The sequence below is a fragment of the Camelus ferus genome, chromosome 7 (genome assembly GCF_009834535.1).
Source record: "Camelus ferus isolate YT-003-E chromosome 7, BCGSAC_Cfer_1.0, whole genome shotgun sequence".
Taxonomy (NCBI): domain Eukaryota; kingdom Metazoa; phylum Chordata; class Mammalia; order Artiodactyla; family Camelidae; genus Camelus; species Camelus ferus.
Window position 1 is genome coordinate 18,518,817 of NC_045702.1, and position 24,208 is coordinate 18,543,024.

The 24,208-nt window shown below is 53.1% G+C and overlaps 2 gene segments (V, D, J or C); both read left to right on the forward strand.

Moving 5' to 3' along the window:
• LOC116664829 overlaps positions 1-5,283 on the forward strand; it is a 49,253-nt gene extending 43,970 nt beyond the window's left edge. Inside the window, 4 exon segments of the C gene segment in view lie at positions 3,587-3,979; positions 4,425-4,442; positions 4,603-4,709; positions 5,021-5,283. Of these exon segments, the coding sequence occupies positions 3,587-3,979; positions 4,425-4,442; positions 4,603-4,709; positions 5,021-5,041 (539 nt within the window).
• The window catches only part of LOC106729699, a 387,064-nt gene extending 363,087 nt beyond the window's left edge, over positions 1-23,977 (forward strand). The window contains 5 exon segments of the C gene segment in view: positions 9,032-9,078; positions 12,778-13,170; positions 13,615-13,632; positions 13,793-13,899; positions 23,748-23,977. Coding sequence covers positions 9,032-9,078; positions 12,778-13,170; positions 13,615-13,632; positions 13,793-13,899; positions 23,748-23,768 — 586 coding nt within the window.
• Positions 23,978-24,208: the final 231 nt, after the last annotated feature.

Below are 24,208 nucleotides of genomic sequence, written 5' to 3' on the forward strand. Positions count from 1 at the left end.
TATTTTTGTCAGAAGGACCCGAATTCGTGTCTTGATGAATTCTTGTCTTGACGAGATGGACAGCCTCCATCTCCAGTGACTTCATGGACGGCCTGTGCCAAGCCTGGGTTCCCCTACTGGGAGGCAGGTGGTCTCAACTAGAAAGGGGTCACCTTGTCCATCTCCTGTCTCCCTGGCATGTGCCCATCACTGCAGGGGTAGATAGGAGAGCCTCTGGCCTGGGATCTGTCCGTTCTGCTGTTTCTCCCTCCTGCAGAAGGAGATGGACGAAGGAGGGGGTGGGAGTGGGGTGGAATCGGTCCTCTGACCACAGCATTTCAGACTGCACTGTTGTCACCCCCTCCACCTCTGGGAGTTAAAATTCCACTAAAGAAAGGAACGGGAGAGCGGCAGGTGGACTTGAGGAGGAAGGAATGGGAGGCGCAGGCGCAGTTTTCCTACCAGGCTTTAGTGTTGTGTGACTAATGAAAAACTCTATTTCGGCAGCGGGACGAAGCTTTCCGTCTTGGGTAAGTAAAGGTCTTCCTTGGGGATGGTGTATTGTAAGGCTGGAGTTCTAGAAGGACCCCTTAGAGAAGACAGGGACTGAGAACACAGCAGAGAAAAGGCTCTGAGAGCACGGGGGAGCAGAGAAGGTGCTAGAATCCCCAGAAGTTGTCGGGGGAAGCTAGCTTCTGGAAAGTATGACCCGCCCCTCAGCCACTCGGGGGTCTGCCACACTCGTGTGTTACTGTGTAGCAACCGGGTGCAGCATTTTGGAGAAGGGACTCGACTCTCTGTCCTAGGTAAGGCACGGGACCCGGGAGGCAGGGCAGACTCCTTGGACCTGGAGTCTCTGTCCTCCCAGCTCTGGTGGAAAGGGGTCGAGTAAACTCTCTGATCCCTGTGGGGCTTCCAAGGAGCTGGGTCTGCCGTCACTGTAGATGAGGCTTGGTTAATTCCTCTGTTTCTCCTCCCTAAGTCTTCAGCCCATCATCTGCCTCCTCACTCTGTCGGTTCATCCCTCCTTCTTCTGCATGTGGATCTGCTGCTCCTAAGCCTCTTCCTCTTTCCTGCCTTTCCCCAGAAAGGCTTCGGCCTTTCTCCTAGTGGAATCCCTCTGGTCCAGAGCCGTGAATCAGGCGGGGAAACGTGGCCATCCGGGCTCTCAGGGCGCTCAGACTTGCGCTCCGGCTGGAGCCCTCGGGGTGGAGGGTTTTACCACAGCTGTCTGCAGCTGTGTTCCTATAATTCACCCCTCCACTTTGGGCTCGGCACCAGGCTCACCGTGACAGGTATGGGGGCCCCGCTGCTGATGGGGGTGCCTGTGGTTGGCCATGACAGTCAGCTCCTGGGAGGGGAGTTGGGGGTAAGGATGGGGGTCAAAGCCGCCCTTCCCTCCCGGAGCAGCTACAGCTCGGGGCCGTGCTCAGTCTCTGGGTTTTGTGTTTTCTCACTCTTCTTCCTACTGTTCTCCAGGACTCCTCTCATCTCTGCATTTTTAATGTGTGTTTTGTTTTACGTTTCCTTTCTTGTCCGATCGTCCCCATTTTTCCCTCCCATTCTAACTCAGTCCTGCACTGTTGACTCCATGCTGGTGAATAGCTCTGTCTTCTACGTTAAAATCCCTCCCAACACCTACCGCCAGCTGAGAACTCTGTCCTCACCTTCCTTGTCCTCCTTCTCTGTCTCGAACGTCTCCAAGGTCTAGGTGTGTCTTCCTGAGGTGGTTTAAGGGCTCAGGAGGCAATGGGGGAGCAGCTTGATGAGACTGGCATGGTTTTGGGGTGTGCTTGAGCCTAGGGGGCAGAAATCCATGTCACAGCATCATGTCAGTTGCAGGGGAGTCTCTGGGGAACACAGTGCTTGGTGGGGGTCAGAAGAGGTAGGCCTGAATAAGCTGTTACAACTGGAAACTTACACCATCTTAGCAACAAACAAGGCACAAAGAAGAGAAATAGGTCGGAGGCCCCATTTCCTCAAACCTCGAGATCTACCCTGAGATTAGAGTAAGGGGCCCATCACAAAGCACCAACACACCATCGCCACCCTTGGGAGGAAGCAGGCAGGCAGAGGAGCAAAGCAAGAACAGGATGGGCCTGAGCTGGAGACACTGACGAGGCCAGAGGAATGGGCCACATCGGTCCTGCCAGATTAGTTGGCTGGAGCAGGTTTTGTCCTGCAGATGGGAGCATATGCCAGGAAGGTAATGGAAATTGGAAAGTACAAATCACTGAGATTCAAAACACCTGGGGGAAAGGGGCTCCCACAATTTGCAAAGTGACTTAAACTGTCTCTCGGGCTCTCTGAGATGCATAAAACAGAGATAACAGTGCCAGCCTCTGGGGGTCCTTAAGGGACTCAATTATGTGAAAATTCTTTGCAAAGGACTTGCTTTATTGTAGTCAGCCTTTTCATCTCAGGGTTTGCCACATTTCTGCTCCACAAACTCATTCTCAGTTTGGCGCTGTCAGAACAGAGCCAAATAGAGGGCACAGTACGTTTGGCAAAAGGAGGGTGCTTGAAAGGTAGATGAGTTTGTTTTCCATCCCTCCATGTCTTCACATGAGGGCATGCCTTCCAGCAATTCCAGAATTCTCTCCCTTCTGTCAGGCAGAAGTCTGGGACTCTCCACTACGAATCTCTGATGAAATGGCCCTGGGACTTTGAGATGCATTCGTCCCCAAGGTCTTGCTGCTTTCACAAATATAAAATGGAGCTGGAATTTGGATTCCAAAGCTGGGAGGGTGGTTTCCTGGGCAATGGAAAGAAGAAAGAGTTCAACCCAGAAACAGCTTCTTTCCTGGAATCACAGCCATCAGAGGCAAGCTATCACACACCCCGGGCACCCCGGGGGTAGGACTCAGTGTGGGTGGAACTTCAGGTAGGATACTAGCCGGAGGCACCTGGGCTCCTCAAAACAGGTTACGTGCAGAAAACAAAATGAAAGCTGAGTAGGGTATAGCGTAGGAAAAAAAATATATATCAGATGCAATGAGAAAAGTGTCTCTTCTAGTCAAGAACAGCTAATTCTGATTAATATGAGCTACCACTCAAACAAACACATACCCCTTGCAAAAACAGGAAAATGATGACTAGAAGGTCAATTTAGTTCCCAGGATCACGTTGCTAGTAGGAATCTTTTGCCTCAAAAATCAACCCTTATTCAACTCTAATCACTTCTAAGTCTGAAAAATTACACAGTCATGCACCAAAGAGGGCTTAGAACTAGGAAGCAAATAGACGGACACACTCATTTGATAGATAATCCTACAGGGCCTCAAGTATGTGACTTTGCAAAGAAAGCCAAGAAAATCAGGAAATGATGCCACCTCAGGGAGATGGAGGAGGCAGGCAGCACTGTGTACCCCTAGGGTGACATAGAAAAATGGGGAAAAAGCTGAAGGAGAATAACCACGGAGTACTGGGATGTGCCCCCTAAATAGGCAGGACCTGCCGCTACATAATTGTACTGGGATGACCTCCTGCCCTGCCGTCTCATCACACAGACACACACAAACACACACACACACACACACACACACGGCCCCTACCAAGCCCAGCCAGCTCTCAGAGCAGCTCTGCTCCCAACCCCTGTCCCCTGCAGAGGACCTGAGCCAGGTCAAACCACCCAAGGTGGCTGTGTTCGAGCCATCGGAAGCAGAGATCTCCCGGACCCAGAAGGCCACGCTCGTGTGCCTGGCCACGGGCTTCTACCCCGACCACGTGGAGCTGAGCTGGTGGGTGAACGGGAAGGAGGTCCAGAGCGGGGTCAGCACGGACCCGCAGCCCTACAGGGAGGACCCCAGCCTCAGTGACTCCACCTACTGTCTGAGCAGCCGGCTGAGGGTCTCCGCTACCTTCTGGCACAACCCCCGCAACCACTTCCGCTGCCAAGTCCACTTCCACGGGCTCACGGACAAGGACCGGGACCAGTGGAAGGAGGACTGGCCCATGCCCGTCTCCCAGAACGTCAGTGCCGAGGCCTGGGGCCGAGCAGGTGAGCGGGTCGGGGAGGATCGGCATGGACTGAGTCAGACCAGAGAAAGGGAGAGATCCAGGTAGAAGCCCAGAAAAATGAGATTCAGGAAGAAAGGATGGGGGTGGGACGACCAGAGGCCACCATGAGGGTGGACAGGGCCCTCTCGGGCTAATTCCTCCCCCAGATCCTCAGCACAGCGCTGTCGGGATGGGTCCCCATCACCAGTGTCCTGCACAGCTCAGGGCCTCAGTGCTGGGCCCTAACCCCCTTCAGTGCTGCCCTGTTCCATGAATTTCAAGGATGCTGTGGCTACATTCGCACAACAGACAGAAGACAGAGCTAGGACTCTGACAGGAGACAGCTCTGAGTCTGGGAGCCTGTGCTCACTACAGGGCTGTCTTAATTTTGAATCCACTTTAGAAGATGGAGGCTCTCACCCATTTCCCTCACTTTTCTCTTTCAGACTGTGGCTTCACCTCAGGTAAGTGGCCCTCTCCGTCTTTGTCTCCATCTCCCATGGTCTTTGATCTGGAACCAGAGAATGCTGATCCCAGGGACCTGGGTGGGGTGGGGGGCAGGTGGAGAAGAGACCAGAGACACCTGCTCACAGGTACCTACCTATTCTCCCTTCCTGCCCACAGTGTCCTATCAGCAAGGGGTCCTGTCTGCCACCCTCCTCTATGAGATCCTTCTGGGGAAGGCCACCCTGTATGCTGTGCTGGTCAGCGCCCTCGTGCTCATGGCCATGGTAAGGGGGAGGGCACGATGGGGCAGGCAGGTTGCAGTTGTTACTCAGACCCAGGAACACAGGGACACTGCAGGACCAGAGAGGGGCAGAGAGGAAGGTGGGGCTCAACCACGAGCCTCAGAAAACATCTCATACCTGTGGGATCACAATGAAGGAGCCACGCTGGGCAGGAGAAACTGGGGTCACCTGAACACCCAGTGGGTGTTGGGAGGAACCCTGTGATTTGTCTTGTCAATGGGCCATCCTACTTCCTCCCAGTCCCCCCCCCAACTCCTGGCTCCTGGTAACCCCCCACACCTTCTGTTCTTCAGGTCAAGAGAAAGGATTCCTGAGCCAGCTCAGAGGAGGAGCCAGGAGCCTCCAGCCTGTTATTGCCCTGATATCAATTCTCCTGTTTCCGTTCCTACCCGGTGTTTCTGAAGAGCCCCTTCATCTCTACCTGCTCATCCCAGCATGTACCCGCCACGTGTGTGCACACCTACACACTCATGACCGGAATGCCCTGGCCCACGGGGGGCCCTAGCCTGCCTGGACCGAGTGACCAATAAACATGGCCTGTTCTGGCTGACTCTGCCCTGAGTGTCTAGATATCTCTTCTGTCTGTCTCTGAACCCCCATGTGACTCCACTTAGAGTAGAAACAAGAAGAATTCAAGGAAAGTGCAGTCCCCTCAGGTCTGAGGGGCAAGGGGCCCAGCTGTGGCTGGCACCGCTCCTCCTTGACAGAGAACGTCAGGACAGGTGAGCAGTGGTGGTGGGTGAAGAGAGAGGCTTGCTCCTGAACAGCCTAGAAAAGTGCTGGTGCTCCTACAAGAACTTTCCGTTCTGCCGGAACAAAGGTGCTCTGAGGGATCGCTGACCTAGACAGGTGTGTCCACCCGCCAAGTGGCCACGTCCCCATCAGTCATATCCATCATCCACGCTCCTTTGAAGGGTCTCACTGAGTGTGCTGCTGGGCTTCACTCACCACCCGGTAGGGTTGCCAGCCCAGAAGAGAAGTCACTGACTTGGAAATCTCTTTTCAGTAGCAGATGTATCTTCCACTTTCAGTTACAGAGCTGATTATAAGTTCCATTCTAGTGACCTAGACGGGAGTGAGAACGTCCCTCATAGTCCTGAGAGGGTAGGAAATAGAGTTCCCTAAAACCATCTTTAGCCCGATTGCTATTTGTAAACTGCTTCAAAAGTTCTTTATTGACTCATTGTCACCATGGTGATGTAACCCAAAGTCCTCAGGATGTCATGAAAGGCCCACCACTGTCCTCCACCTCCTTAGCTTACACTCCCCCTCACTCCCGTCAGTCTGACCCCCCCACCCCCCACCTCACTGCCGTCACTCTGACCCCCCAACCCCACCTCACTCCCGTCAGTCTGACCCCCCTACCCCCCACCTCACTGCCGTCACTCTGACCCCCCCACCCCCCACCTCACTCCCGTCAGTCTGACCCCCCTACCCCCCACCTCACTGCCTGTCACTCTGACCCCCCCCACCCCCACCTCACTCCCGTCAGTCTGACCCCCCCACCCCCCACCTCACTCCCGTCAGTCTGACCTCCCACCCCCCACCTCACTGCCATCACTCTGACCCCCCACCCCTAGCCACTTGCCTTCAGGCTACTTTGCAATCCTCCACCTGGAATGACATATATGCAAACTCCCACTCAGCCTTGAAGATTTAGCAATCACATCCTCCCCTGCAATAAGCCCTCTCTGGACTGTCCTTGCCCCTTACTCCTTGAGACTGCATGAAACGCATCCTGTATCCTGCTGTCACAGTGCCCTGGGCCCTCCTCCTTCCTGCCACTCACCACACTTAATGGAAACTACCCCTTTATTCATCTGACACCCCCACCTGAAGGTCAGCTCCTTGATGACAAATTGTGTTTTATTACAGCATCCTTCGGATGGAGCATAGTACCTCGGTTCAGTGTACGAACCCAATAAATTATCTTTGAATAAATGAATGAGTTAATGAGTGGAGCCTAACTGACCTAATTCAGAAGCAGATATCACCCGAAGGCCTGCCTGCAATAGTCGTCCACCCTGCCACTCACAGGCCTGCAGCACACAGCCGAATGTCTCTTTGACAGCGCATCCCTGCATTCTAACCTGTGTGTCTGTGTATGTACCGACACTTGCACATGCACATATGTGTTTCTGTATATACAAACATGCTTGTGCACTGTCGCCCACTTGTTAAGCACGTATCGTTACAACATTGGCTATTAACCTTCAAAACATAAAGATATCCAAGGCAGGGTCCCCAAGAACTTCCCTGTTCATGAGGGGGATAATTCATAAGTAAAAACAGTTAACACACAAGGTGATGCTTCGATTAGCAATGTGGGCTGTCTATTAAAATGCAGGCAGAAGTTAGCACTCAGTTTCTGACTGGGATCATCAGGGAGAATAAGAGAAGGTGGCAGACTCCTCAAAGGAAAACTTGGTCTCAATTATCCATATGGGAGAGTGGTCACGGCAGTCAAAGACATGAACAAGGGTTGAGACTACAGGGTCCTATACTTCCACTCAGCTGGGTGCATGGTTCAGAGAGGGGAGTCATAAAAAGGAAGGTTGAAAAGGCAGGTCGGTGCATCCCACGCTGAGATTGGAGCCTATCCTTGCGACCAGCATGACACCTGGCATACAGTCGACGTTCATTAAATATCTGTGGAATAAACGAAGGGAAAGGAACTTGGACCTCGCTCAGGAAGCAAGTGCAGGGGTTTGCAGGCTGCTAATCCCCCTGCCATGTTTCCATCACCTGCTCTACGGGTTCCACCGCTTGCTCCTCCCAGCCCACCTCCCTATAAATGGCAGCCTGTGCAGGTGGGCACAGGGCGTCCCTGAGGGGGGACCTCATGACATGACATAGGCGATCTCAGAGTGGAGCGTGCTCCAGGGAGGGGCCTCGCTGCTCCCCCACCACCACTAGCTCCCTGCCCTTCCCCACTTTAAATGTACTCTGGTTTTGTCTTTTCCCAGCCCCACTCAATCAGACCAGCCTCTGCCACCTGCACTTCCTGCCCCTGCCTAGTGGTTAGGGGAGGAGAGCCAACGGGAGAAGACATTTTTGTATCCTGGTGTAACATTGTGGGGACTATAGCGGGGGGAGGCACAATGATTCAGGTAGAGAAGGTCCTTTTACAAAAAGCCCTGCCTCAGAAAACAGCTCCACCCAGCTCAGGGAAGGCTCCTGCATGGGGAGAGTAGCTGGGAGAGGTCCCTGGAGCTGGCTCGGGACATGAGCTTGCAGGGAGCTGGGCTCAGCAAGCACTTCTGCCTCGCCCTGCTCCACACTCAGCTTCCTGAAAAGTGAAGAATCAAGGCCTCAAAATAGGATCATCACTCAGTGCTTTTCATAAAACTTGCCCTTTGACAAAGTACTTGCAGATGGGTTATTTGTTAAGCACTCACAATAACCCTGGGGTAAAGATACTACCCCATTGTTCAGGTGGAGAAACTAAGGCCAGCGAGCTTACAGGTCACATAACCAGCAAGAGGCAGGGTCTAGCCCTGGCACACTTCTCAACTCCAACCTCCACCACCAATACCCCTGCAGATTTCACAGCCACTGTATTGTCTCCAAGCCAAGGTGGTTCTCTGTAAATTAGGGATGACCTCAAGCAGGGTCCAGGTGACTGTGTCCAGCTAGTTCTGGAGACAGGTGGGAAGAGAGAAGCCAGAGAGGGGAGGGAAGGTGGCCCTCAGTCTGTGCCAAGGGAGGTGGGAAGGGGGAGGAATTCTTGGCAGCCCCTTCTCACTGTGCTCCTACGCTGAGCAGTACTTCGGAGCAGGGACTCGGCTCACTGTGCTAGGTAAGAGGGTTGCTCCAGGTGGAGGGAGGGGCTGCCCAGCCTGGAAGATCTTCTGAACCCTGATGTTCAGGGAATGGGCGCTGTACCCTCCTTGGCTGCTCTCTGGAAAGGCGAAGTTTGCTTGTGGATCTCCAGGGCTGTGTAAACAGCCAGCAGCTGTACTTTGGGGAGGGTTCCAAGCTGATTGTCCTGGGTAAGGAGGGCAGCTGGTCCTGGAGCTTCCGTGGGGCGGGATGGAGAGAGATGGGCAGCTACCCAACTCCATTTGGGGCTGTGCTCATGGTTGGAGGGACCTGGGCTGATCCAAGGCATCAGGAGAGAATAGGGCCAGGTTTTTGGCCTGGGTTCCAGGGCTGTGAGCACAGATCCTCTGTATTTCGGCGGGGGCACCCGTCTGACCGTGCTAGGTAAGCGGGGTTTCCAGGGACACAGGGAGGAGAGTCGGGCACTCCGGACGCCAACAGGGTGGGGGGCCTGTTTTTGTGCTGCGCCCCGGGGCTGTGAGCCAGAACACTCAGTACTTTGGCGCAGGCACCCGGCTGTCGGTGCTAGGTGAGCAGGGACACCGGGGACGCGGCGGGTTTTTGCGCGGGGCTGGGGGGCCGTGACTCACAGACCCAGTACTTCGGGCCGGGCACGCGGCTCCTGGTGCTAGGTGAGTGCGGGCGGGCGGGCACGGTTTCTGGGGGGAGCCCGGGGGCTGTGCTTCCAGCAGCCGCCCTGACCTTCGGGGCCGGCAGCCGGCTGGCCGTGCCGGGTGAGTGTCCGCGGGCCCGGCAGCCGGCGGCGGGGCGGGATGGAAGGCGGCGGGCGCAGGGCGGCCGGACCCCGCACCCGGTCCCCTCCCTGCGCTGGAGCCCGGCGCTGGGACCCAGGAGAGGGGCGGCTGGGCGCTGCGGGGGGGTTTGCGTGCGGGGCTCCTCCTCTGTGGTCCTATGAGCAGCATTTCGGCCCAGGCACCAGGCTCACGGTCTTAGGTAAGATGTGGAAGTCTCTGTGCCTTCCAGCCCAGATCCTTGCGTCCACGGAGAAGGCGGTGGGCTGGAGGTGGGGCGCGCGGCCACTTGTCCATCTGTGGGGTCAGCTCTGCAAGGGAGCGGGTACTGGATGTGGTACTCACGTCTGGGAACTTGCACAGAGGGCAGCGGGGATTTGGTCTCTTTTTTCTGAGGTTTTTAGGGGCAGGGTGAGTGGTGGACAAAGAGAGGATTTATTGGGAGTCTGAGAGCTGCTTGACTGGAGAAAAAACCTGAGGAGGGCAGTCCTGGGCTGGGGGAAGGGTAGGAGCAGGGAAGCTGCTACCAAGGGGAAAATGAGCTGGAGGAGCAGGAAAAGGTAGGAGTGAGCACAGGATGGGAAGCCCTGGGCAGAGCGGGCTCCTGGGAGGTGTAGATGGAGGTTCCACTGAACAGAGGACAGAAAGGATGACAAACAAGAGTGGAATAGAGAGGTGAAAAAGGGAGAGAAACAAGAACTCCAAACAAGTGGGGTTTGTTGATTTACTGTTTAGAAGTTTTGATTTAAAATTAGGCTTAAAACCTCTTCCTCTCCTCCTAAGCCCCAGACCTCCGCGGTCCAGGCTGTGTGTACAGCACAGAGAGGCTGGATGCGAACCTGGGCCACTGGGGTGGATTTACTCCCCAGATATACACTCTCTCTTCAGCCTGAAATCTCCCTCCTCACACTAGGTGTTGGAGGTTAAACAGCCTGAGGGGCAGGACATCAGTTAAAGTGCAGATACTTTGCTTGTGAGGTGAGGAAAATTCCCAGCAGCATCTTAGGTCCTAGTGCTGGAAAGGGAACTTAAAGTCACCAGGTGATGAGAGCACTGAGGGGAAGAAACCCGCACTACTGGGTATTTCCCTGGATTATCTGACCACAGCAAGCACTGCGTTTAGTTAGATTATTAAGATGGAGCCAGTGGGGCTCAGCTGGGTGGTTCCCAGAGGAAAAGCCGCGTTCCTGGGATCAGCCAGAGTGAAGAAAAGACAGAGACCTTAGAATCACAAAAACCTGGGTTCCAAGCCCTGGGCCTTTAATGATCTGGAGACCTAGGACAAGTGCCTCTGTGCGCACCTCAGTTCTCTCTAGTCTGCAGTCTCATCGATAACACCTGCTGCTGTGAGGATTACAAAAGCAGCTCCACGCAGAGGTTCTGGCAAACCTGGATTGCCATAGTCCATCAGCCCCTCCCATGTCCCTCCACCAGGTGGTCCCTGGGGAGGTAGGGGAGCCCAGTTCAAAGGAGGGGCAGGTTTGGCATGTGGATAATGGAGTGGAGGGCTGGGAATGTGTGAGAGGTGGGCTGGGGACAGGAAAGATAGATTTCATAATTCTGCCTGAGGCTAGTCCAGCCCACATCGGAACACTCACAACAGAAACTCACCAGGGCACACACACTCACATAAGCAAGCCCACCCACACCCCACAGGGACTGACAAATCTGGAGAGAAGACTGACTTTCCCTGACCATGGAGCCCTGTAGTCAGTGCTTCCAGGAGGAAGGAAGGTCCTGCTTCTGTTTGTTTTGCCCATCACATCAGTAAACATCATGGGGACCATCACACAGGGCTCAAAGAGCATCTTTAATTTTTACAGTAAGAGTTGAGCATTTGCTGCGTGCGGAGGTCAGAGGAACACATTCTGTGGTGCCTCTGTAGGGCTGGTAGAATCCCAGAGGCACGGTTGTGGACGGGGGAGTAAAATAACCAGGCTGGGAGGAGAAAGACTGGTGGAGCCACTAGTGCAGATAGAAGTTAGGATATTTCCATTTCAGGCACCTTCAGCCTGTAAAGACCTAGGGACAGAATCACAATCAGCAAGGTAGGAATGTGGGGAGCGAGGCTGGCCTGACGGGAGGGAGACGGCCTCAAGATGAAAATGCAAGGGTTTTGTTTAAAAATCATTTAAAATTTCCAAGTAAACCAGCACGTTAAGCCAAGCAAGGGACCAAGGGCCCCTGCCAAGTGTGGGGTCCTGAGTGACTGCACCGGTCACACACCCATGAGCCAGCTCTCAAGTTAAGTCACATCCATAGAACTGTGACATGTCAAGTATAAGAACATTTTCTCCGTTTTCCCAGCTAACTAGAGCTCTTAAGAATGAGATGACTTTCTTTTAATAGAATTGCTAGGAAAAAAGAAATTAATGGAGAGAGGGCCTGGAAGAAATGAGCCAGCCATACGGGGAGGCTGTAGCAGATGTCGGGGTGGGAACTAGAATGCATTCTCCTGGAGCCCTGCAGGACAGCACAGAGGAGACACTTAGGACAGAAACTTAATCAAGACAACTGGAAGCAGCAGTGGCTCTGATGATCTCAGATGCATATTTAGGAAGTTTGCTGGTAGGGAGAAGTAGAGTAATTAGAAGTAAAGGGGGCAAAGAAGGTTGAAGAGTCCTGAATCTGAAACACGGGGAGACGGCCCTCTGTCCCAGCTGAGGAGACCCAGGGGTACGGCAGGCAGAGGAATGGCTGGGTCCCCTCCTGATGCACCAAAAGGGCAGAAAAGAAACCCCTTTCTCCCGAGGACAGGAGCATGTCCTCACATGAGTGCACAGCAATACGCCACCTGAATTGTCACCTGGAGAAAGTCCCAGCCCCCCAATGAGCCCCTTCTCCCCAACTCCCCTTCACGCCGCAGCCCCTCAGATTCACAAGCAAGTAACCCAGCTGAGGGCTGAGTCCTGACTCCATCCTTTAATCCCCCACCCACTCCAGACACTCAGTGTTCTGACTCTCCCTTCACAAGTAGGAGAAATGATGCAGAGAAATTAAGAGACGGTCTGCAGTCACACTGGTGGGCAAGGTCAGTTCTAAGATTCCAATTCTGTTATTGTGATTCCAACCCAGTGATCTGCGTAAGTAGCTACCACACATCACGGTGAGACGTAGACAGGGGAGCTTTTCTTGTTGGGTAAGAAATCAAAGCAGGCCACTGAAGAGACATACTCAGAACTTTGGGCAGTGCCCTTTGGAATGCCCCCTGGGGGGATGGAGACATGGTAGACAGGCCTGTCACAGGGGGAATGCAAAGGACAGGCAGGCAGATGGAGGTCAATCACAGAGGAATGGGGAGGTGCCCCCCCAAACAGGCAGGACCTACCGCTACACTATTGTGCTCTGCGATGACCTCCTGCCCTGCCGTCTCATCACACAGACACACACAAACACACACACACAGACACACACACACGGCCCCTACCAAGCCCAGCTCTCAGAGCAGCCCTGCTCCCAACCCCTGTCCCCTGCAGAGGACCTGAGCCAGGTCAAACCACCCAAGGTGGCTGTGTTCGAGCCATCGGAAGCAGAGATCTCCCGGACCCAGAAGGCCACGCTCGTGTGCCTGGCCACGGGCTTCTACCCCGACCACGTGGAGCTGAGCTGGTGGGTGAACGGGAAGGAGGTCCAGAGCGGGGTCAGCACGGACCCGCAGCCCTACAGGGAGGACCCCAGCCTCAGTGACTCCACCTACTGTCTGAGCAGCCGGCTGAGGGTCTCCGCTACCTTCTGGCACAACCCCCGCAACCACTTCCGCTGCCAAGTCCACTTCCACGGGCTCACGGACAAGGACCGGGACCAGTGGAAGGAGGACTGGCCCATGCCCGTCTCCCAGAACGTCAGTGCCGAGGCCTGGGGCCGAGCAGGTGAGCGGGTCGGGGAGGATCGGCATGGACTGAGTCAGACCAGAGAAAGGGAGAGATCCAGGTAGAAGCCCAGAAAAATGAGATTCAGGAAGAAAGGATGGGGGTGGGACGACCAGAGGCCACCATGAGGGTGGACAGGGCCTCTCGGGCTAATTCCTCCCCCAGATCCTCAGCACAGCGCTGTCGGGATGGGTCCCCATCACCAGTGTCCTGCACAGCTCAGGGCCTCAGTGCTGGGCCCTAACCCCCTTCAGTGCTGCCCTGTTCCATGAATTTCAAGGATGCTGTGGCTACATTCGCACAACAGACAGAAGACAGAGCTAGGACTCTGACAGGAGACAGCTCTGAGTCTGGGAGCCTGTGCTCACTACAGGGCTGTCTTAATTTTGAATCCACTTTAGAAGATGGAGGCTCTCACCCATTTCCCTCACTTTTCTCTTTCAGACTGTGGCTTCACCTCGGGTAAGTGGCCCTCTCCGTCTTTGTCTCCATCTCCCATGGTCTTTGATCTGGAACCAGAGAATGCTGATCCCAGGGACCTGGGTGGGGTGGGGGGCAGGTGGAGAAGAGACCAGAGACACCTGCTCACAGGTACCTACCTATTCTCCCTTCCTGCCCACAGTGTCCTATCAGCAAGGGGTCCTGTCTGCCACCCTCCTCTATGAGATCCTTCTGGGGAAGGCCACCCTGTATGCTGTGCTGGTCAGCGCCCTCGTGCTCATGGCCATGGTAAGGGGGAGGGCACGATGGGGCAGGCAGGTTGCAGTTGTTACTCAGACCCAGGAACACAGGGACACTGCAGGACCAGAGAGGGGCAGAGAGGAAGGTGGGGCTCAACCACGAGCCTCAGAAAACACCTCATACCTGTGGGATCACAATGAAGGAGCCACGCTGGGCAGGAGAAACTGGGGTCACCTGAACACCCAGTGGGTGTTGGGAGGAACCCTGTGATTCGTCTTGTCAATGGGCCATCCTACTTCCTCCCAGTCCCCCCCCCCAACTCCTGGCTCCTGGTAACCCTCCACACTTTCTGTTCTTCAGGTCAAGAGAAAGGATTCCTGAGCCAGCTCAGAGGAGGAGCCAGGAGCCTCCAGCCTGTTATTGCCCTGATATCAATTCTCCTGTTTCCGTTCCTACCCGGTGTTTCTGAAGAGCCCCTTCATCTCTACCTGCTCATCCCAGCATGTACCCGCCACGTGTGTGCACACCTACACACTCATGACCGGAATGCCCTGGCCCACGGGGGGCCCTAGCCTGCCAGGACCGAGTGACCAATAAACATGGCCTGTTCTGGCTGACTCTGCCCTGAGTGTCTAGATATCTCTTCTGTCTGTCTCTGAACCCCCATGTGACTCCATTCACAGTAGAAACAAGATTTCAAGGAAAGTGCAGTCCCCTCAGGTCTGAGGGGCAAGGGGCCCAGCTGTGGCTGGCACCGCTCCTCCTTGACAGAGAACGTCAGGACAGGTGAGCGGCGGCGGTGGGTGAAGAGAGAGGCTTGCTCCTGAACAGCCTAGAAAAGTGCTGGTGCTCCTACAAGAACTTTCCGTTCTGCCGGAACAAAGGTGCTCTGAGGGATCGCTGACCTAGACAGGTGTGTCCACCCGCCAAGTGGCCACGTCCCCATCAGTCATATTCCTCATCCACGCTCCTTTGAAGGGTCTCACTGAGTGTGCTGCTGGGCTTCACTCACCACCCGGTAGGGTTGCCAGCTCAGAAGAGAAGTCACTGACTTGGAAATCTCTTTTCAGTAGCAGATGTATCTTCCACTTTCAGTTACAGAGCTGATTATAAGTTCCATTCTAGTGACCTAGATGGGAGTGAGAACGTCCCTGATAGTCCTGGGAGGGTAGGAAATAGAGTCCCCTGCAACCAGCGTTAGCCCTATTGCTACTTCTTGTAGAAGAAATAGAAGCATTTCTAATCCTTCAGAAGTTCTTTATTGTTACATTGCCACCATAGTGATGTAATCCAAAGTTCATGATGATATAAAAGATCCAGGAATGTCCTCCACCTCTTTGTCCACAGTCATCCTCACTCTTGTCACCCTGAGCGACTTGCTCTCAGGCCATTATATACCTGGAATGACATACATGCAAACTCCCACTCAGCCTTGAAGATTTAGCAATGACATCCTCCCCTGCAAGATGCTTCTTTGCCCCTTTGTACCTGAGGTTGGGTGGAACGCACCCTGTATCCTGCTGTCACAGTGCCCTGGGCCCACCTCCTTACTGTCACTCACCACACTTGATAGAAACTATCTCTTTCCTAGTCTGACATCCCCACTTATAGTTCGGCCCCTTGATGACAAAATTGTGTTTTATTATAATATCCTTGGGATGTGGCATAGTACCTTCGTTCAGTGTACAAACCCAATAAATTATATTTTCAGGGTTTTTTTATTAATTGAAGTATAGTCAGTTTACAACGTTGTGTTAGTTTCTGGTATATATCAGTGGTTCAGTTATAAAGATATATATATATATATTTTACATTTCTGTTTTTATTATAAGCTATTACAAAATATTGAATACAGTTCTTTCAGCTACATAGTAGGACCTTGCTGTCTATCTATTTTTTATACAGTAGTTAGTATCTGCAAACTGTGAACTCTCAATTTTTTCCTCTCCCCTACTCCTTTTTCCCCTGGTAACCATAAGCTTGTTCTCTATGTCTGTGAGTCTGTTTCTGTTTTGTAAATAAGTTCATTTGTGTCATTTTTTTTAGATTCCACATATAAATGGTATCATTTGGTATTTTTCTATTTTGGCTTAGTTAGTATGACAATCTCCAGATCCATCCATGTTGCTGCAAATAACATTATTTTATTCTTTTTTAAGACTGAGTAGTATTTCAGTGTGTATATAAACCACAACTTCTGTATCCATTCATCTGTAGATGCATATTTAGGTTGCTTCCATGTCTTGGCTATTGTAAATATTTCTGCTATGCACATTGGGATGCATGTATCTTTTTGAATTAGAGTTTCCTCCAGATACATGCCCAGAAATGGCATTGCTGGGTCATGTGCTAAGTTCTTTTTTAGTTTTTTAAGGAATCTCCATACTGTTTTCCACAATGGCTGCACCAACCTACATTCCTACCAATAGTGTAGGAGGGTTCCCTTTTCTCCACTCCCTTTTCAGCGTTTATTGTTTGTGGCCTTTTTAATGATGGCCATTCTGACTGGTATGAGATGATACCTCATTGTAGTTTTGATTTGCATTTCTCTGATAATTAGTGATACTGAGCATTTTTTTATGTGCCTATTGGCCATCTGTATGTTTTCATTGGAGAGATGTTTGTTTAGGTCTTCTAGCCACTTTTTGATTGAGTTGTTTTTTTGTTATTGAATTGTATGAGCTGTTTGTATATTCTGGAAATTAAGCCCTGGTCAGTTGCATCGTTTGCAAACATTTTCTCCCATTCTTTAGTTCGTCTTTTTGTTTGGTTATAGTTTCTTTTGTTGTGCAAAAGCTTTTAAGTTTAATTAGGTCTCATTATTATAGCCTGGGTAGACTGCACTAGGAGAACACTGCTCAGATTTATGCCAGAGACTGTTTTGCCTATGTTCTCTAGTAGGAGATTTATGTTGTTCTGTCTTATATTTAAGTCTTTAAGCCATTTTGAGTTTATTTTTGTGTATGGTGTTAGGCAGTATTCTAACTTCATTGATTTACATGCAGCTGTCCAGCTTTCCCAGCACCACTTGCTGAAGTAGCTGTCATTTCTCCATGGTATATTCTTGCCTCCTTTGTCGAAGATTAATTGACTGTAGGTGTGTGCATATATTTCCAGGCTCTCTGTTCTGAGCCTTTGATCCATCTGTCTGTTTTTGTGCCAATACCACGCTGTTTTGATTACTGAAGATTTGAGGTGTTGTCTAAAATCTGGGAGGGTTATTTCTCAAGCTTTGTTATTTTGCTTCAGTACTGCTTTGGCAATTCTGGGACTTTTGTGATTCCATATAAATTTTAGGATATTTGTTCTATAAATTATGTTTGAACAAATAAATGAATCAGTGAGTGATGTGAAAATGACTCAGTTCAGCAGCAGTTATTACCCTAAGTCCTGCCTGAAATAGCCGTCCACCCTTCCACTCACAGGCCTGCAGCACACAGCCGTCTCTCTCCATGACAGTGCATCCCTGCATTCTAACTTGTGTGTCTGCTTATGTACCCACACTTGCATACACACACATGTGTATATGTATATAAAACATATATACACAGTCACCCACTTGTTAAGCCCATATCATTGCACATTTGTTACTAATCTTCAAAAAACCAAAGATATCCAGTGTACAATTCGTGAGAACTTCCCTGTTCATGTGGGGATAATTCATAAGTACAGACAGTTAACACACAAAGTGATGCTTTGATTAGCAATGTGGGCTGTCTATTAAAATACAGGCAGAAGATAGCACTCAGTTTCTGACTGAGGTCCTCAGGGGACAGTCTGAGAAGGTGGCGGACTCTTCAAAGGAAAACTTGGTCTCAATTATCCACATGGGAGAGTGGTCATGACAGTCAGAGGCATACACAAGAGCTGAAACTACAGGGTCGGGTACTTCTGGGTACTTCCACTCAGCTGGGTGCATGGTTCAGAGAGGGGAGTCATAAAAAGGAAGGTTGAAAAGGCAGGTCGGTGCATCCCACGCTGAGATTGGAGCCTATCCTTGCGACCAGCATGACACCTGGCATACAGTCGACGTTCATTAAATATCTGTGGAATAAACGAAGGGAAAGGAACTTGGACCTCGCTCAGGAAGCAAGTGCAGGGGTTTGCAGGCTGCTAATCCCCCTGCCATGTTTCCATCACCTGCTCTACGGGTTCCACCGCTTGCTCCTCCCAGCCCACCTCCCTATAAATGGCAGCCTGTGCAGGTGGGCACAGGGCGTCCCTGAGGGGGGACCTCATGACATGACATAGGCGATCTCAGAGTGGAGCGTGCTCCAGGGAGGGGCCCTCGCTGCTCCCCCACCACCACTAGCTCCCTGCCCTTCCCCACTTTAAATGTACTCTGGTTTTGTCTTTTCCCAGCCCCACTCAATCAGACCAGCCTCTGCCACCTGCACTTCCTGCCCCTGCCTAGTGGTTAGGGGAGGAGAGCCAACGGGAGAAGACATTTTTGTATCCTGGTGTAACATTGTGGGGACTATAGCGGGGGGAGGCACAATGATTCAGGTAGAGAAGGTCCTTTTACAAAAAGCCCTGCCTCAGAAAACAGCTCCACCCAGCCCAGGGAAGGCTCCTGCATGGGGAGAGTAGCTGGGAGAGGTCCCTGGAGCTGGCTCCGGACATGAGCTTGCAGGGAGCTGGGCTCAGCAAGCACTTCTGCCTCTCCCTGCTCCACACTCAGCTTCCTGAAAAGTGAAGAATCAAGGCCTCAAAATAGGATCATCACTCAGTGCTTTTCATAAAACTTGCCCTTTGACAAAGTACTTGCAGATGGGTTATTTGTTAAGCACTCACAATAACCCTGGGGTAAAGATACTACCCCATTGTTCAGGTGGAGAAACTAAGGCCAGTGAGCTTACAGGTCACATAACCAGCAAGAGGCAGGGTCTAGCCCGGCACACTTCTCAACTCCAACCTCCACCACCAATACCCCTGCAGATTTCACAGCCACTGTATTGTCTCCAAGCCAAGGTGGTTCTCTGTAAATTAGGGATGACCTCAAGCAGGGTCCAGGTGACTGTGTCCAGCTAGTTCTGGAGACAGGTGGGAAGAGAGAAGCCAGAGAGGGGAGGGAAGGTGGCCCTCAGTCTGTGCCAAGGGAGGTGGGAAGGGGGAGGAATTCTTGGCAGCCCCTTCTCACTGTGCTCCTACGCTGAGCAGTACTTCGGAGCAGGGACTCGGCTCACTGTGCTAGGTAAGAGGGTTGCTCCAGGTGGAGGGAGGACGGGCTGCCCAGCCCTGAGGATCCCCTGAACGCTAGCTTTCAGGGAGTGGACTTTGAACCCTCCTGGGCTGCACTCAGGGAAGGCCAAGTCGGTGCCTTAGTCCCCAGGGCTGTGTGAACACCGGACAGCTGTACTTTGGGGAAGGTTCCAAGCTGACTGTGCCGGGTAAGGAGGGCAGCTGGGGTCCCAGAGTGCTCCCTGGAGCGGGATGGAGAGAGGTGGGCAGCTCCCAGCTCCATTTGAGGCTGTGCTCAGTGTTGGCTGGGCCAGGGCTGAATCAGGGGCGTCAGGAGAGGACAGCGCTGGGTTTTTGTCCTGGGCCTCGGGCTGTGAGCAGACACTGTTTTTCGGCGGGGGAACCAGGCTGTCTGTGCTAGGTGAGCCCAGACGCCAGGGACCCTGAGGAATGCCCTGCGGGTTTCTGTGCGGGGTTGGGGGGCTGTGAACAAGAGACCCAGTACTTCGGGCCGGGCACGCGGCTCCTGGTGCTAGGTGAGTGCGGGCGGGCGGGCACGGTTTCTGGGGGGAGCCCGGGGGCTGTGCTTCCAGCAGCCGCCCTGACCTTCGGGGCCGGCAGCCGGCTGGCCGTGCCGGGTGAGTGTCCGCGGGCCCGGCAGCCGGCGGCGGGGCGGGATGGAAGGCGGCGGGCGCAGGGCGGCCGGACCCCGCACCCGGTCCCCTCCCTGCGCTGGAGCCCGGCGCTGGGACCCAGGAGAGGGGCGGCTGGGCGCTGCGGGGGGTTTGCGTGCGGGGCTCCTCCTTTGTGCTCCTATGAGAGGTATTTCGGCCCAGGCACCAGGCTCACGGTCTTAGGTAAGATGTGGAAGTCTCTGTGCCTTCCAGCCCAGACCCTTGCGTCCATGGAGAAGGCGGTGGGCTGGAGGTGGGGCGCGCGGCCACTTGTCCGTCTGTGGGGTCAGCTCTGCAAGGGAGCGGGTACTGGATGTGGTACTCACGTCTGGGAACTTGCACAGAGGGCAGCGGGGATTTGGTCTCTCTTTTCTGAGGTTTTTAGGGGCAAGCTGAGCGGTGGAAAGAGAGGATTTATTGGGAGTCTGAGAGCTGCTTGACTGGAGAAAAAGCCTGAGGAGGGCAGTCCTGGGCTGGGGGAAGGGTAGGAGCAGGGAAGCTGCTACCAAGGGGAAAATGAGCTGGAGGAGCAGGAAAAGGTAGGAGTGAGCACAGGATGGTGAGCCCTGGGCAGAGCGGGCTCCTGGGAGGTGTAGATGGAGGTTCCACTGAACAGAGGACAGAAAGGATGACAAACAAGAGTGGAATAGAGAGGTGAAAGAGGGAGAGAAGCACAAGTCAGGAAATTACTCCAAACAAGCGGGGTTTGTTGATTTACTGTTTAGAAGTTTGGATTTAAATTTAAGCTTTAAACCTCTTCCTCTCCTCCTAAGCCCCAGACCTCCGTGGTCCAGGCTGTGTGTACAGCACAGAGAGGCTGGATGGGAACCTGGGCCACGGGGGTGGATTTAATCCTGGAGATATGTCCTCCCACCTGCCTTGCCCTGCTTGAACTCTCCCTCCTCACACTAGGTCTTGGAGGTTGAACAGCTAGAGGGGGCAGGGCATCCATTAAAATGCAGATACTTTGCTTGTGAGGTGAGGAAAATTCCCAGGAGCATCTTAGGTCTTAGTGCTGGAAAAGGGACCTTAAAGTCACCAGGTGATGAGAGCACTGAGGGGAAGAAACCCACACTACTGGGTATTCCCTGGATTATTTGACCAAGCGCTGTCTGTAGTTTGACTCATTAAGATGGAGCCAATGGGGCTCAGCTGGGGTGTTCCCAGAGGAAAAGCCGCGTCCCTGGGATCAGCCAGAGTGGAGAAAACCAGAGACTTTAGAACCAGATAAAGCTGGGTCCCAAGCCCTGACCCTTTAATGATCTTGTGTCTTGGACGAGGGAATCTGTGTGTGTATGTGTCGTGTGCATGCAGCACAGGTCATATAACCATGAAGCCAGCCCTGCGTTAGGTCTCATGCATAGACCTGTGAAGTGTCGGTTAGAAGAACATTTTCTCCTCCTCCAGGCTAAACTAAAACTCTTAAGAATGAGATGTCTTCCTTTAACAGAATTGCTCCAAAACCAACAGAAAAATCAATATAAAGGGCAGGATAGAATGAGTGTAGAATTAGCCCGGAAGAAATGAGCCAGCTAAGTGAGGGGGCCAAGCGGCAGTAACAGGAAGGCCTTCAGCTGGGCCCTGGAAGGCGCCACGGAGGAGAGGCTAAGCGCTGACAATGTGTTATGACAACTGGAAGCAGCAGTGGCTCTGATGATCTCAGATGCATGTTTAGGAAGCTTGCTGGTAGGGAGAAGTAGAGTAATTAGAAGTAAAGGGGGCAAAGAAGGTTGAAGAGTCCTGAATCTGAAACACGGGGAGACGGCCCTCTGTCCCAGCTGAGGAGACCCAGGGGTACGGCAGGCAGAGGAATGGCTGGGTCCCCTCCTGATGCACCAAAAGGGCAGAAAAGAAACCCCTTTCTCCCGAGGACAGGAGCATGTCCTCACATGAGTGCACAGCAATACGCCACCTGAATTGTCACCTGGAGAAAGTCCCAGCCCCCCAATGAGCCCCTTCTCCCCAACTCCCCTTCACGCCGCAGCCCCTCAGATTCACAAGCAAGTAACCCAGCTGAGGGCTGAGTCCTGACTCCATCCTTTAATCCCCCACCCACTCCAGACACTCAGTGTTCTGACTCTCCCTTCACAAGTAGGAGAAATGATGCAGAGAAATTAAGAGACGGTCTGCAGTCACACTGGTGGGCAAGGTCAGTTCTAAGATTCCAATTCTGTTATTGTGATTCCAACCCAGTGATCTGCGTAAGTAGCTACCACACATCACGGTGAGACATAGACAGGGGAGCTTTTCTTGTTGGGTAAGAAATCAAAGCAGGCCACTGAAGAGACATACTCAGAACTTTGGGCAGTGCCCTTTGGAATGCCCCCTGGGGGGATGGAGACATGGTAGACAGGCCTGTCACAGGGGGAATGCAAAGGACAGGCAGGCAGATGGAGGTCAATCACAGAGGAATGGGGAGGTGCCCCCCCAAACAGGCAGGACCTACCGCTACACAATTGTGCTCTGCGATGACCTCCTGCCCTGCCGTCTCATCACACAGACACACACAAACACACACACACACACACACACAGACACACACACACACGGCCCCTACCAAGCCCAGCTCTCAGAGCAGCCCTGCTCCCAACCCCTGTCCCCTGCAGAGGACCTGAGCCAGGTCAAACCACCCAAGGTGGCTGTGTTCGAGCCATCGGAAGCAGAGATCTCCCGGACCCAGAAGGCCACGCTCGTGTGCCTGGCCACAGGCTTCTACCCCGACCACGTGGAGCTGAGCTGGTGGGTGAACGGGAAGGAGGTCCAGAGCGGGGTCAGCACGGACCCGCAGCCCTACAGGGAGGACCCCAGCCTCAGTGACTCCACCTACTGTCTGAGCAGCCGGCTGAGGGTCTCCGCTACCTTCTGGCACAACCCCCGCAACCACTTCCGCTGCCAAGTCCACTTCCACGGGCTCACGGACAAGGACCGGGACCAGTGGAAGGAGGGACTGGCCCATGCCCGTCTCCCAGAACGTCAGTGCCGAGGCCTGGGGCCGAGCAGGTGAGCGGGTCGGGGAGGATCGGCATGGACTGAGTCAGACCAGAGAAAGGGAGAGATCCAGGTAGAAGCCCAGAAAAACGAGATTCAGGAAAAAGGGATGGGGGTGGGACGACCAGAGGCCACCATGAGGGTGGACAGGGCCCCTCGGGCTAATTCCTCCCCCAGATCCTCAGCCAAGCGCTGTGGGGATGGGTCCCCATCACCAGTGTCCTGCACAGCTCAGGGCCTCAGTGGTGCGTCCGCATCCCTGCACTGGTCCCAGTTTTCTAAAATCATAATGGTGATGCCATTGACATTGAGCAGCATGAGAGAGACAGTTCCCAGCCATACCAGGAGGCTGACTGCATCGTATGACTTGCTCCTGTTTGTGGCCTATGAACCTATGACTCTAAAGGCTGTGACTTAAGGCTCAGTCTCTTTAAGGAATGGCATTCCCTACTCATCCATTTCCCTCTCCACTTTTCTCTTTCAGACTGTGGCTTCACCTCAGGTAAGTGGCCCTCTCCGTCTTTGTCTTCATCTCCCATGGTCTTTGATCTGAAACCAGAGAATGCTGATCCCAGGGACCTGGGTGGGCTTGGGGGCAGGTGGAGAAGAGACCAGAGACACCTGCTCACAGGTACCTACCTATTCTCCCTTCCTGCCCACAGTGTCCTATCAGCAAGGGGTCCTGTCTGCCACCCTCCTCTATGAGATCCTTCTGGGGAAGGCCACCCTGTATGCTGTGCTGGTCAGCGCCCTCAGTGCTCATGGCCATGGTAAGGGGGAGGGCAGGATACGGCAGATGAGTGAAGCGAGAGGGTGGAATACCCTGCACGGGAACTGAAGGGAATCTCGGATTGACATCCCAGCATCTCAGTGGAATTATAATGGGACTGCCAGTCTGTGGAGAAAGTCCTGGGATTATTACAGAACGTAGCTTTAGAGGATGGGAAAAGTCAACCTGCCCGGCCCAAAATCAGGCCCCAGATTCAGCCTCCTCTGACCCCCTCCTGCTGTTCCGTGGCCCCTGCCACCCTGACAGTGTCCTCTCTTCCTCAGGTTAAGAAAAAGGATTCCTGAGACCAGCTCCAAAAATGCACCCTGAGTTGTTCTTTATCCTCGCGCTGGATTCTCTTTCACATGTATCCAGTCAGTGTTCTTAGAGTTTCTCTCTCTCCACTCCTTATCTCCTTCCTGCAGGGATGTTGTCCCGTCTCTCAGCCTCCCTGCAAAGTGAGCTCAACACAGAATCTGAAATAGACTAAACCAATAAAAGTGTCCCGGCAGGCCTGGCTGTGTCTCAGCAGTGTCAGTGGGGTTTGCTGATCTACCTTCTGATTTGGGGAACGTGACTAACCCTCCTCCCTGGCCAATACTACTTCCTTCTTTCCTCCTGATGGAGGATGGTCTTCCATCTTCTCTTATTTCAGAATTTTGGGCATAAGATTTAGTTCTACTCTGCACGTCTAGTTTAGAATTCTAAAGAAGGCACAGAGTTGAAAATACTGAAATGTGAAACC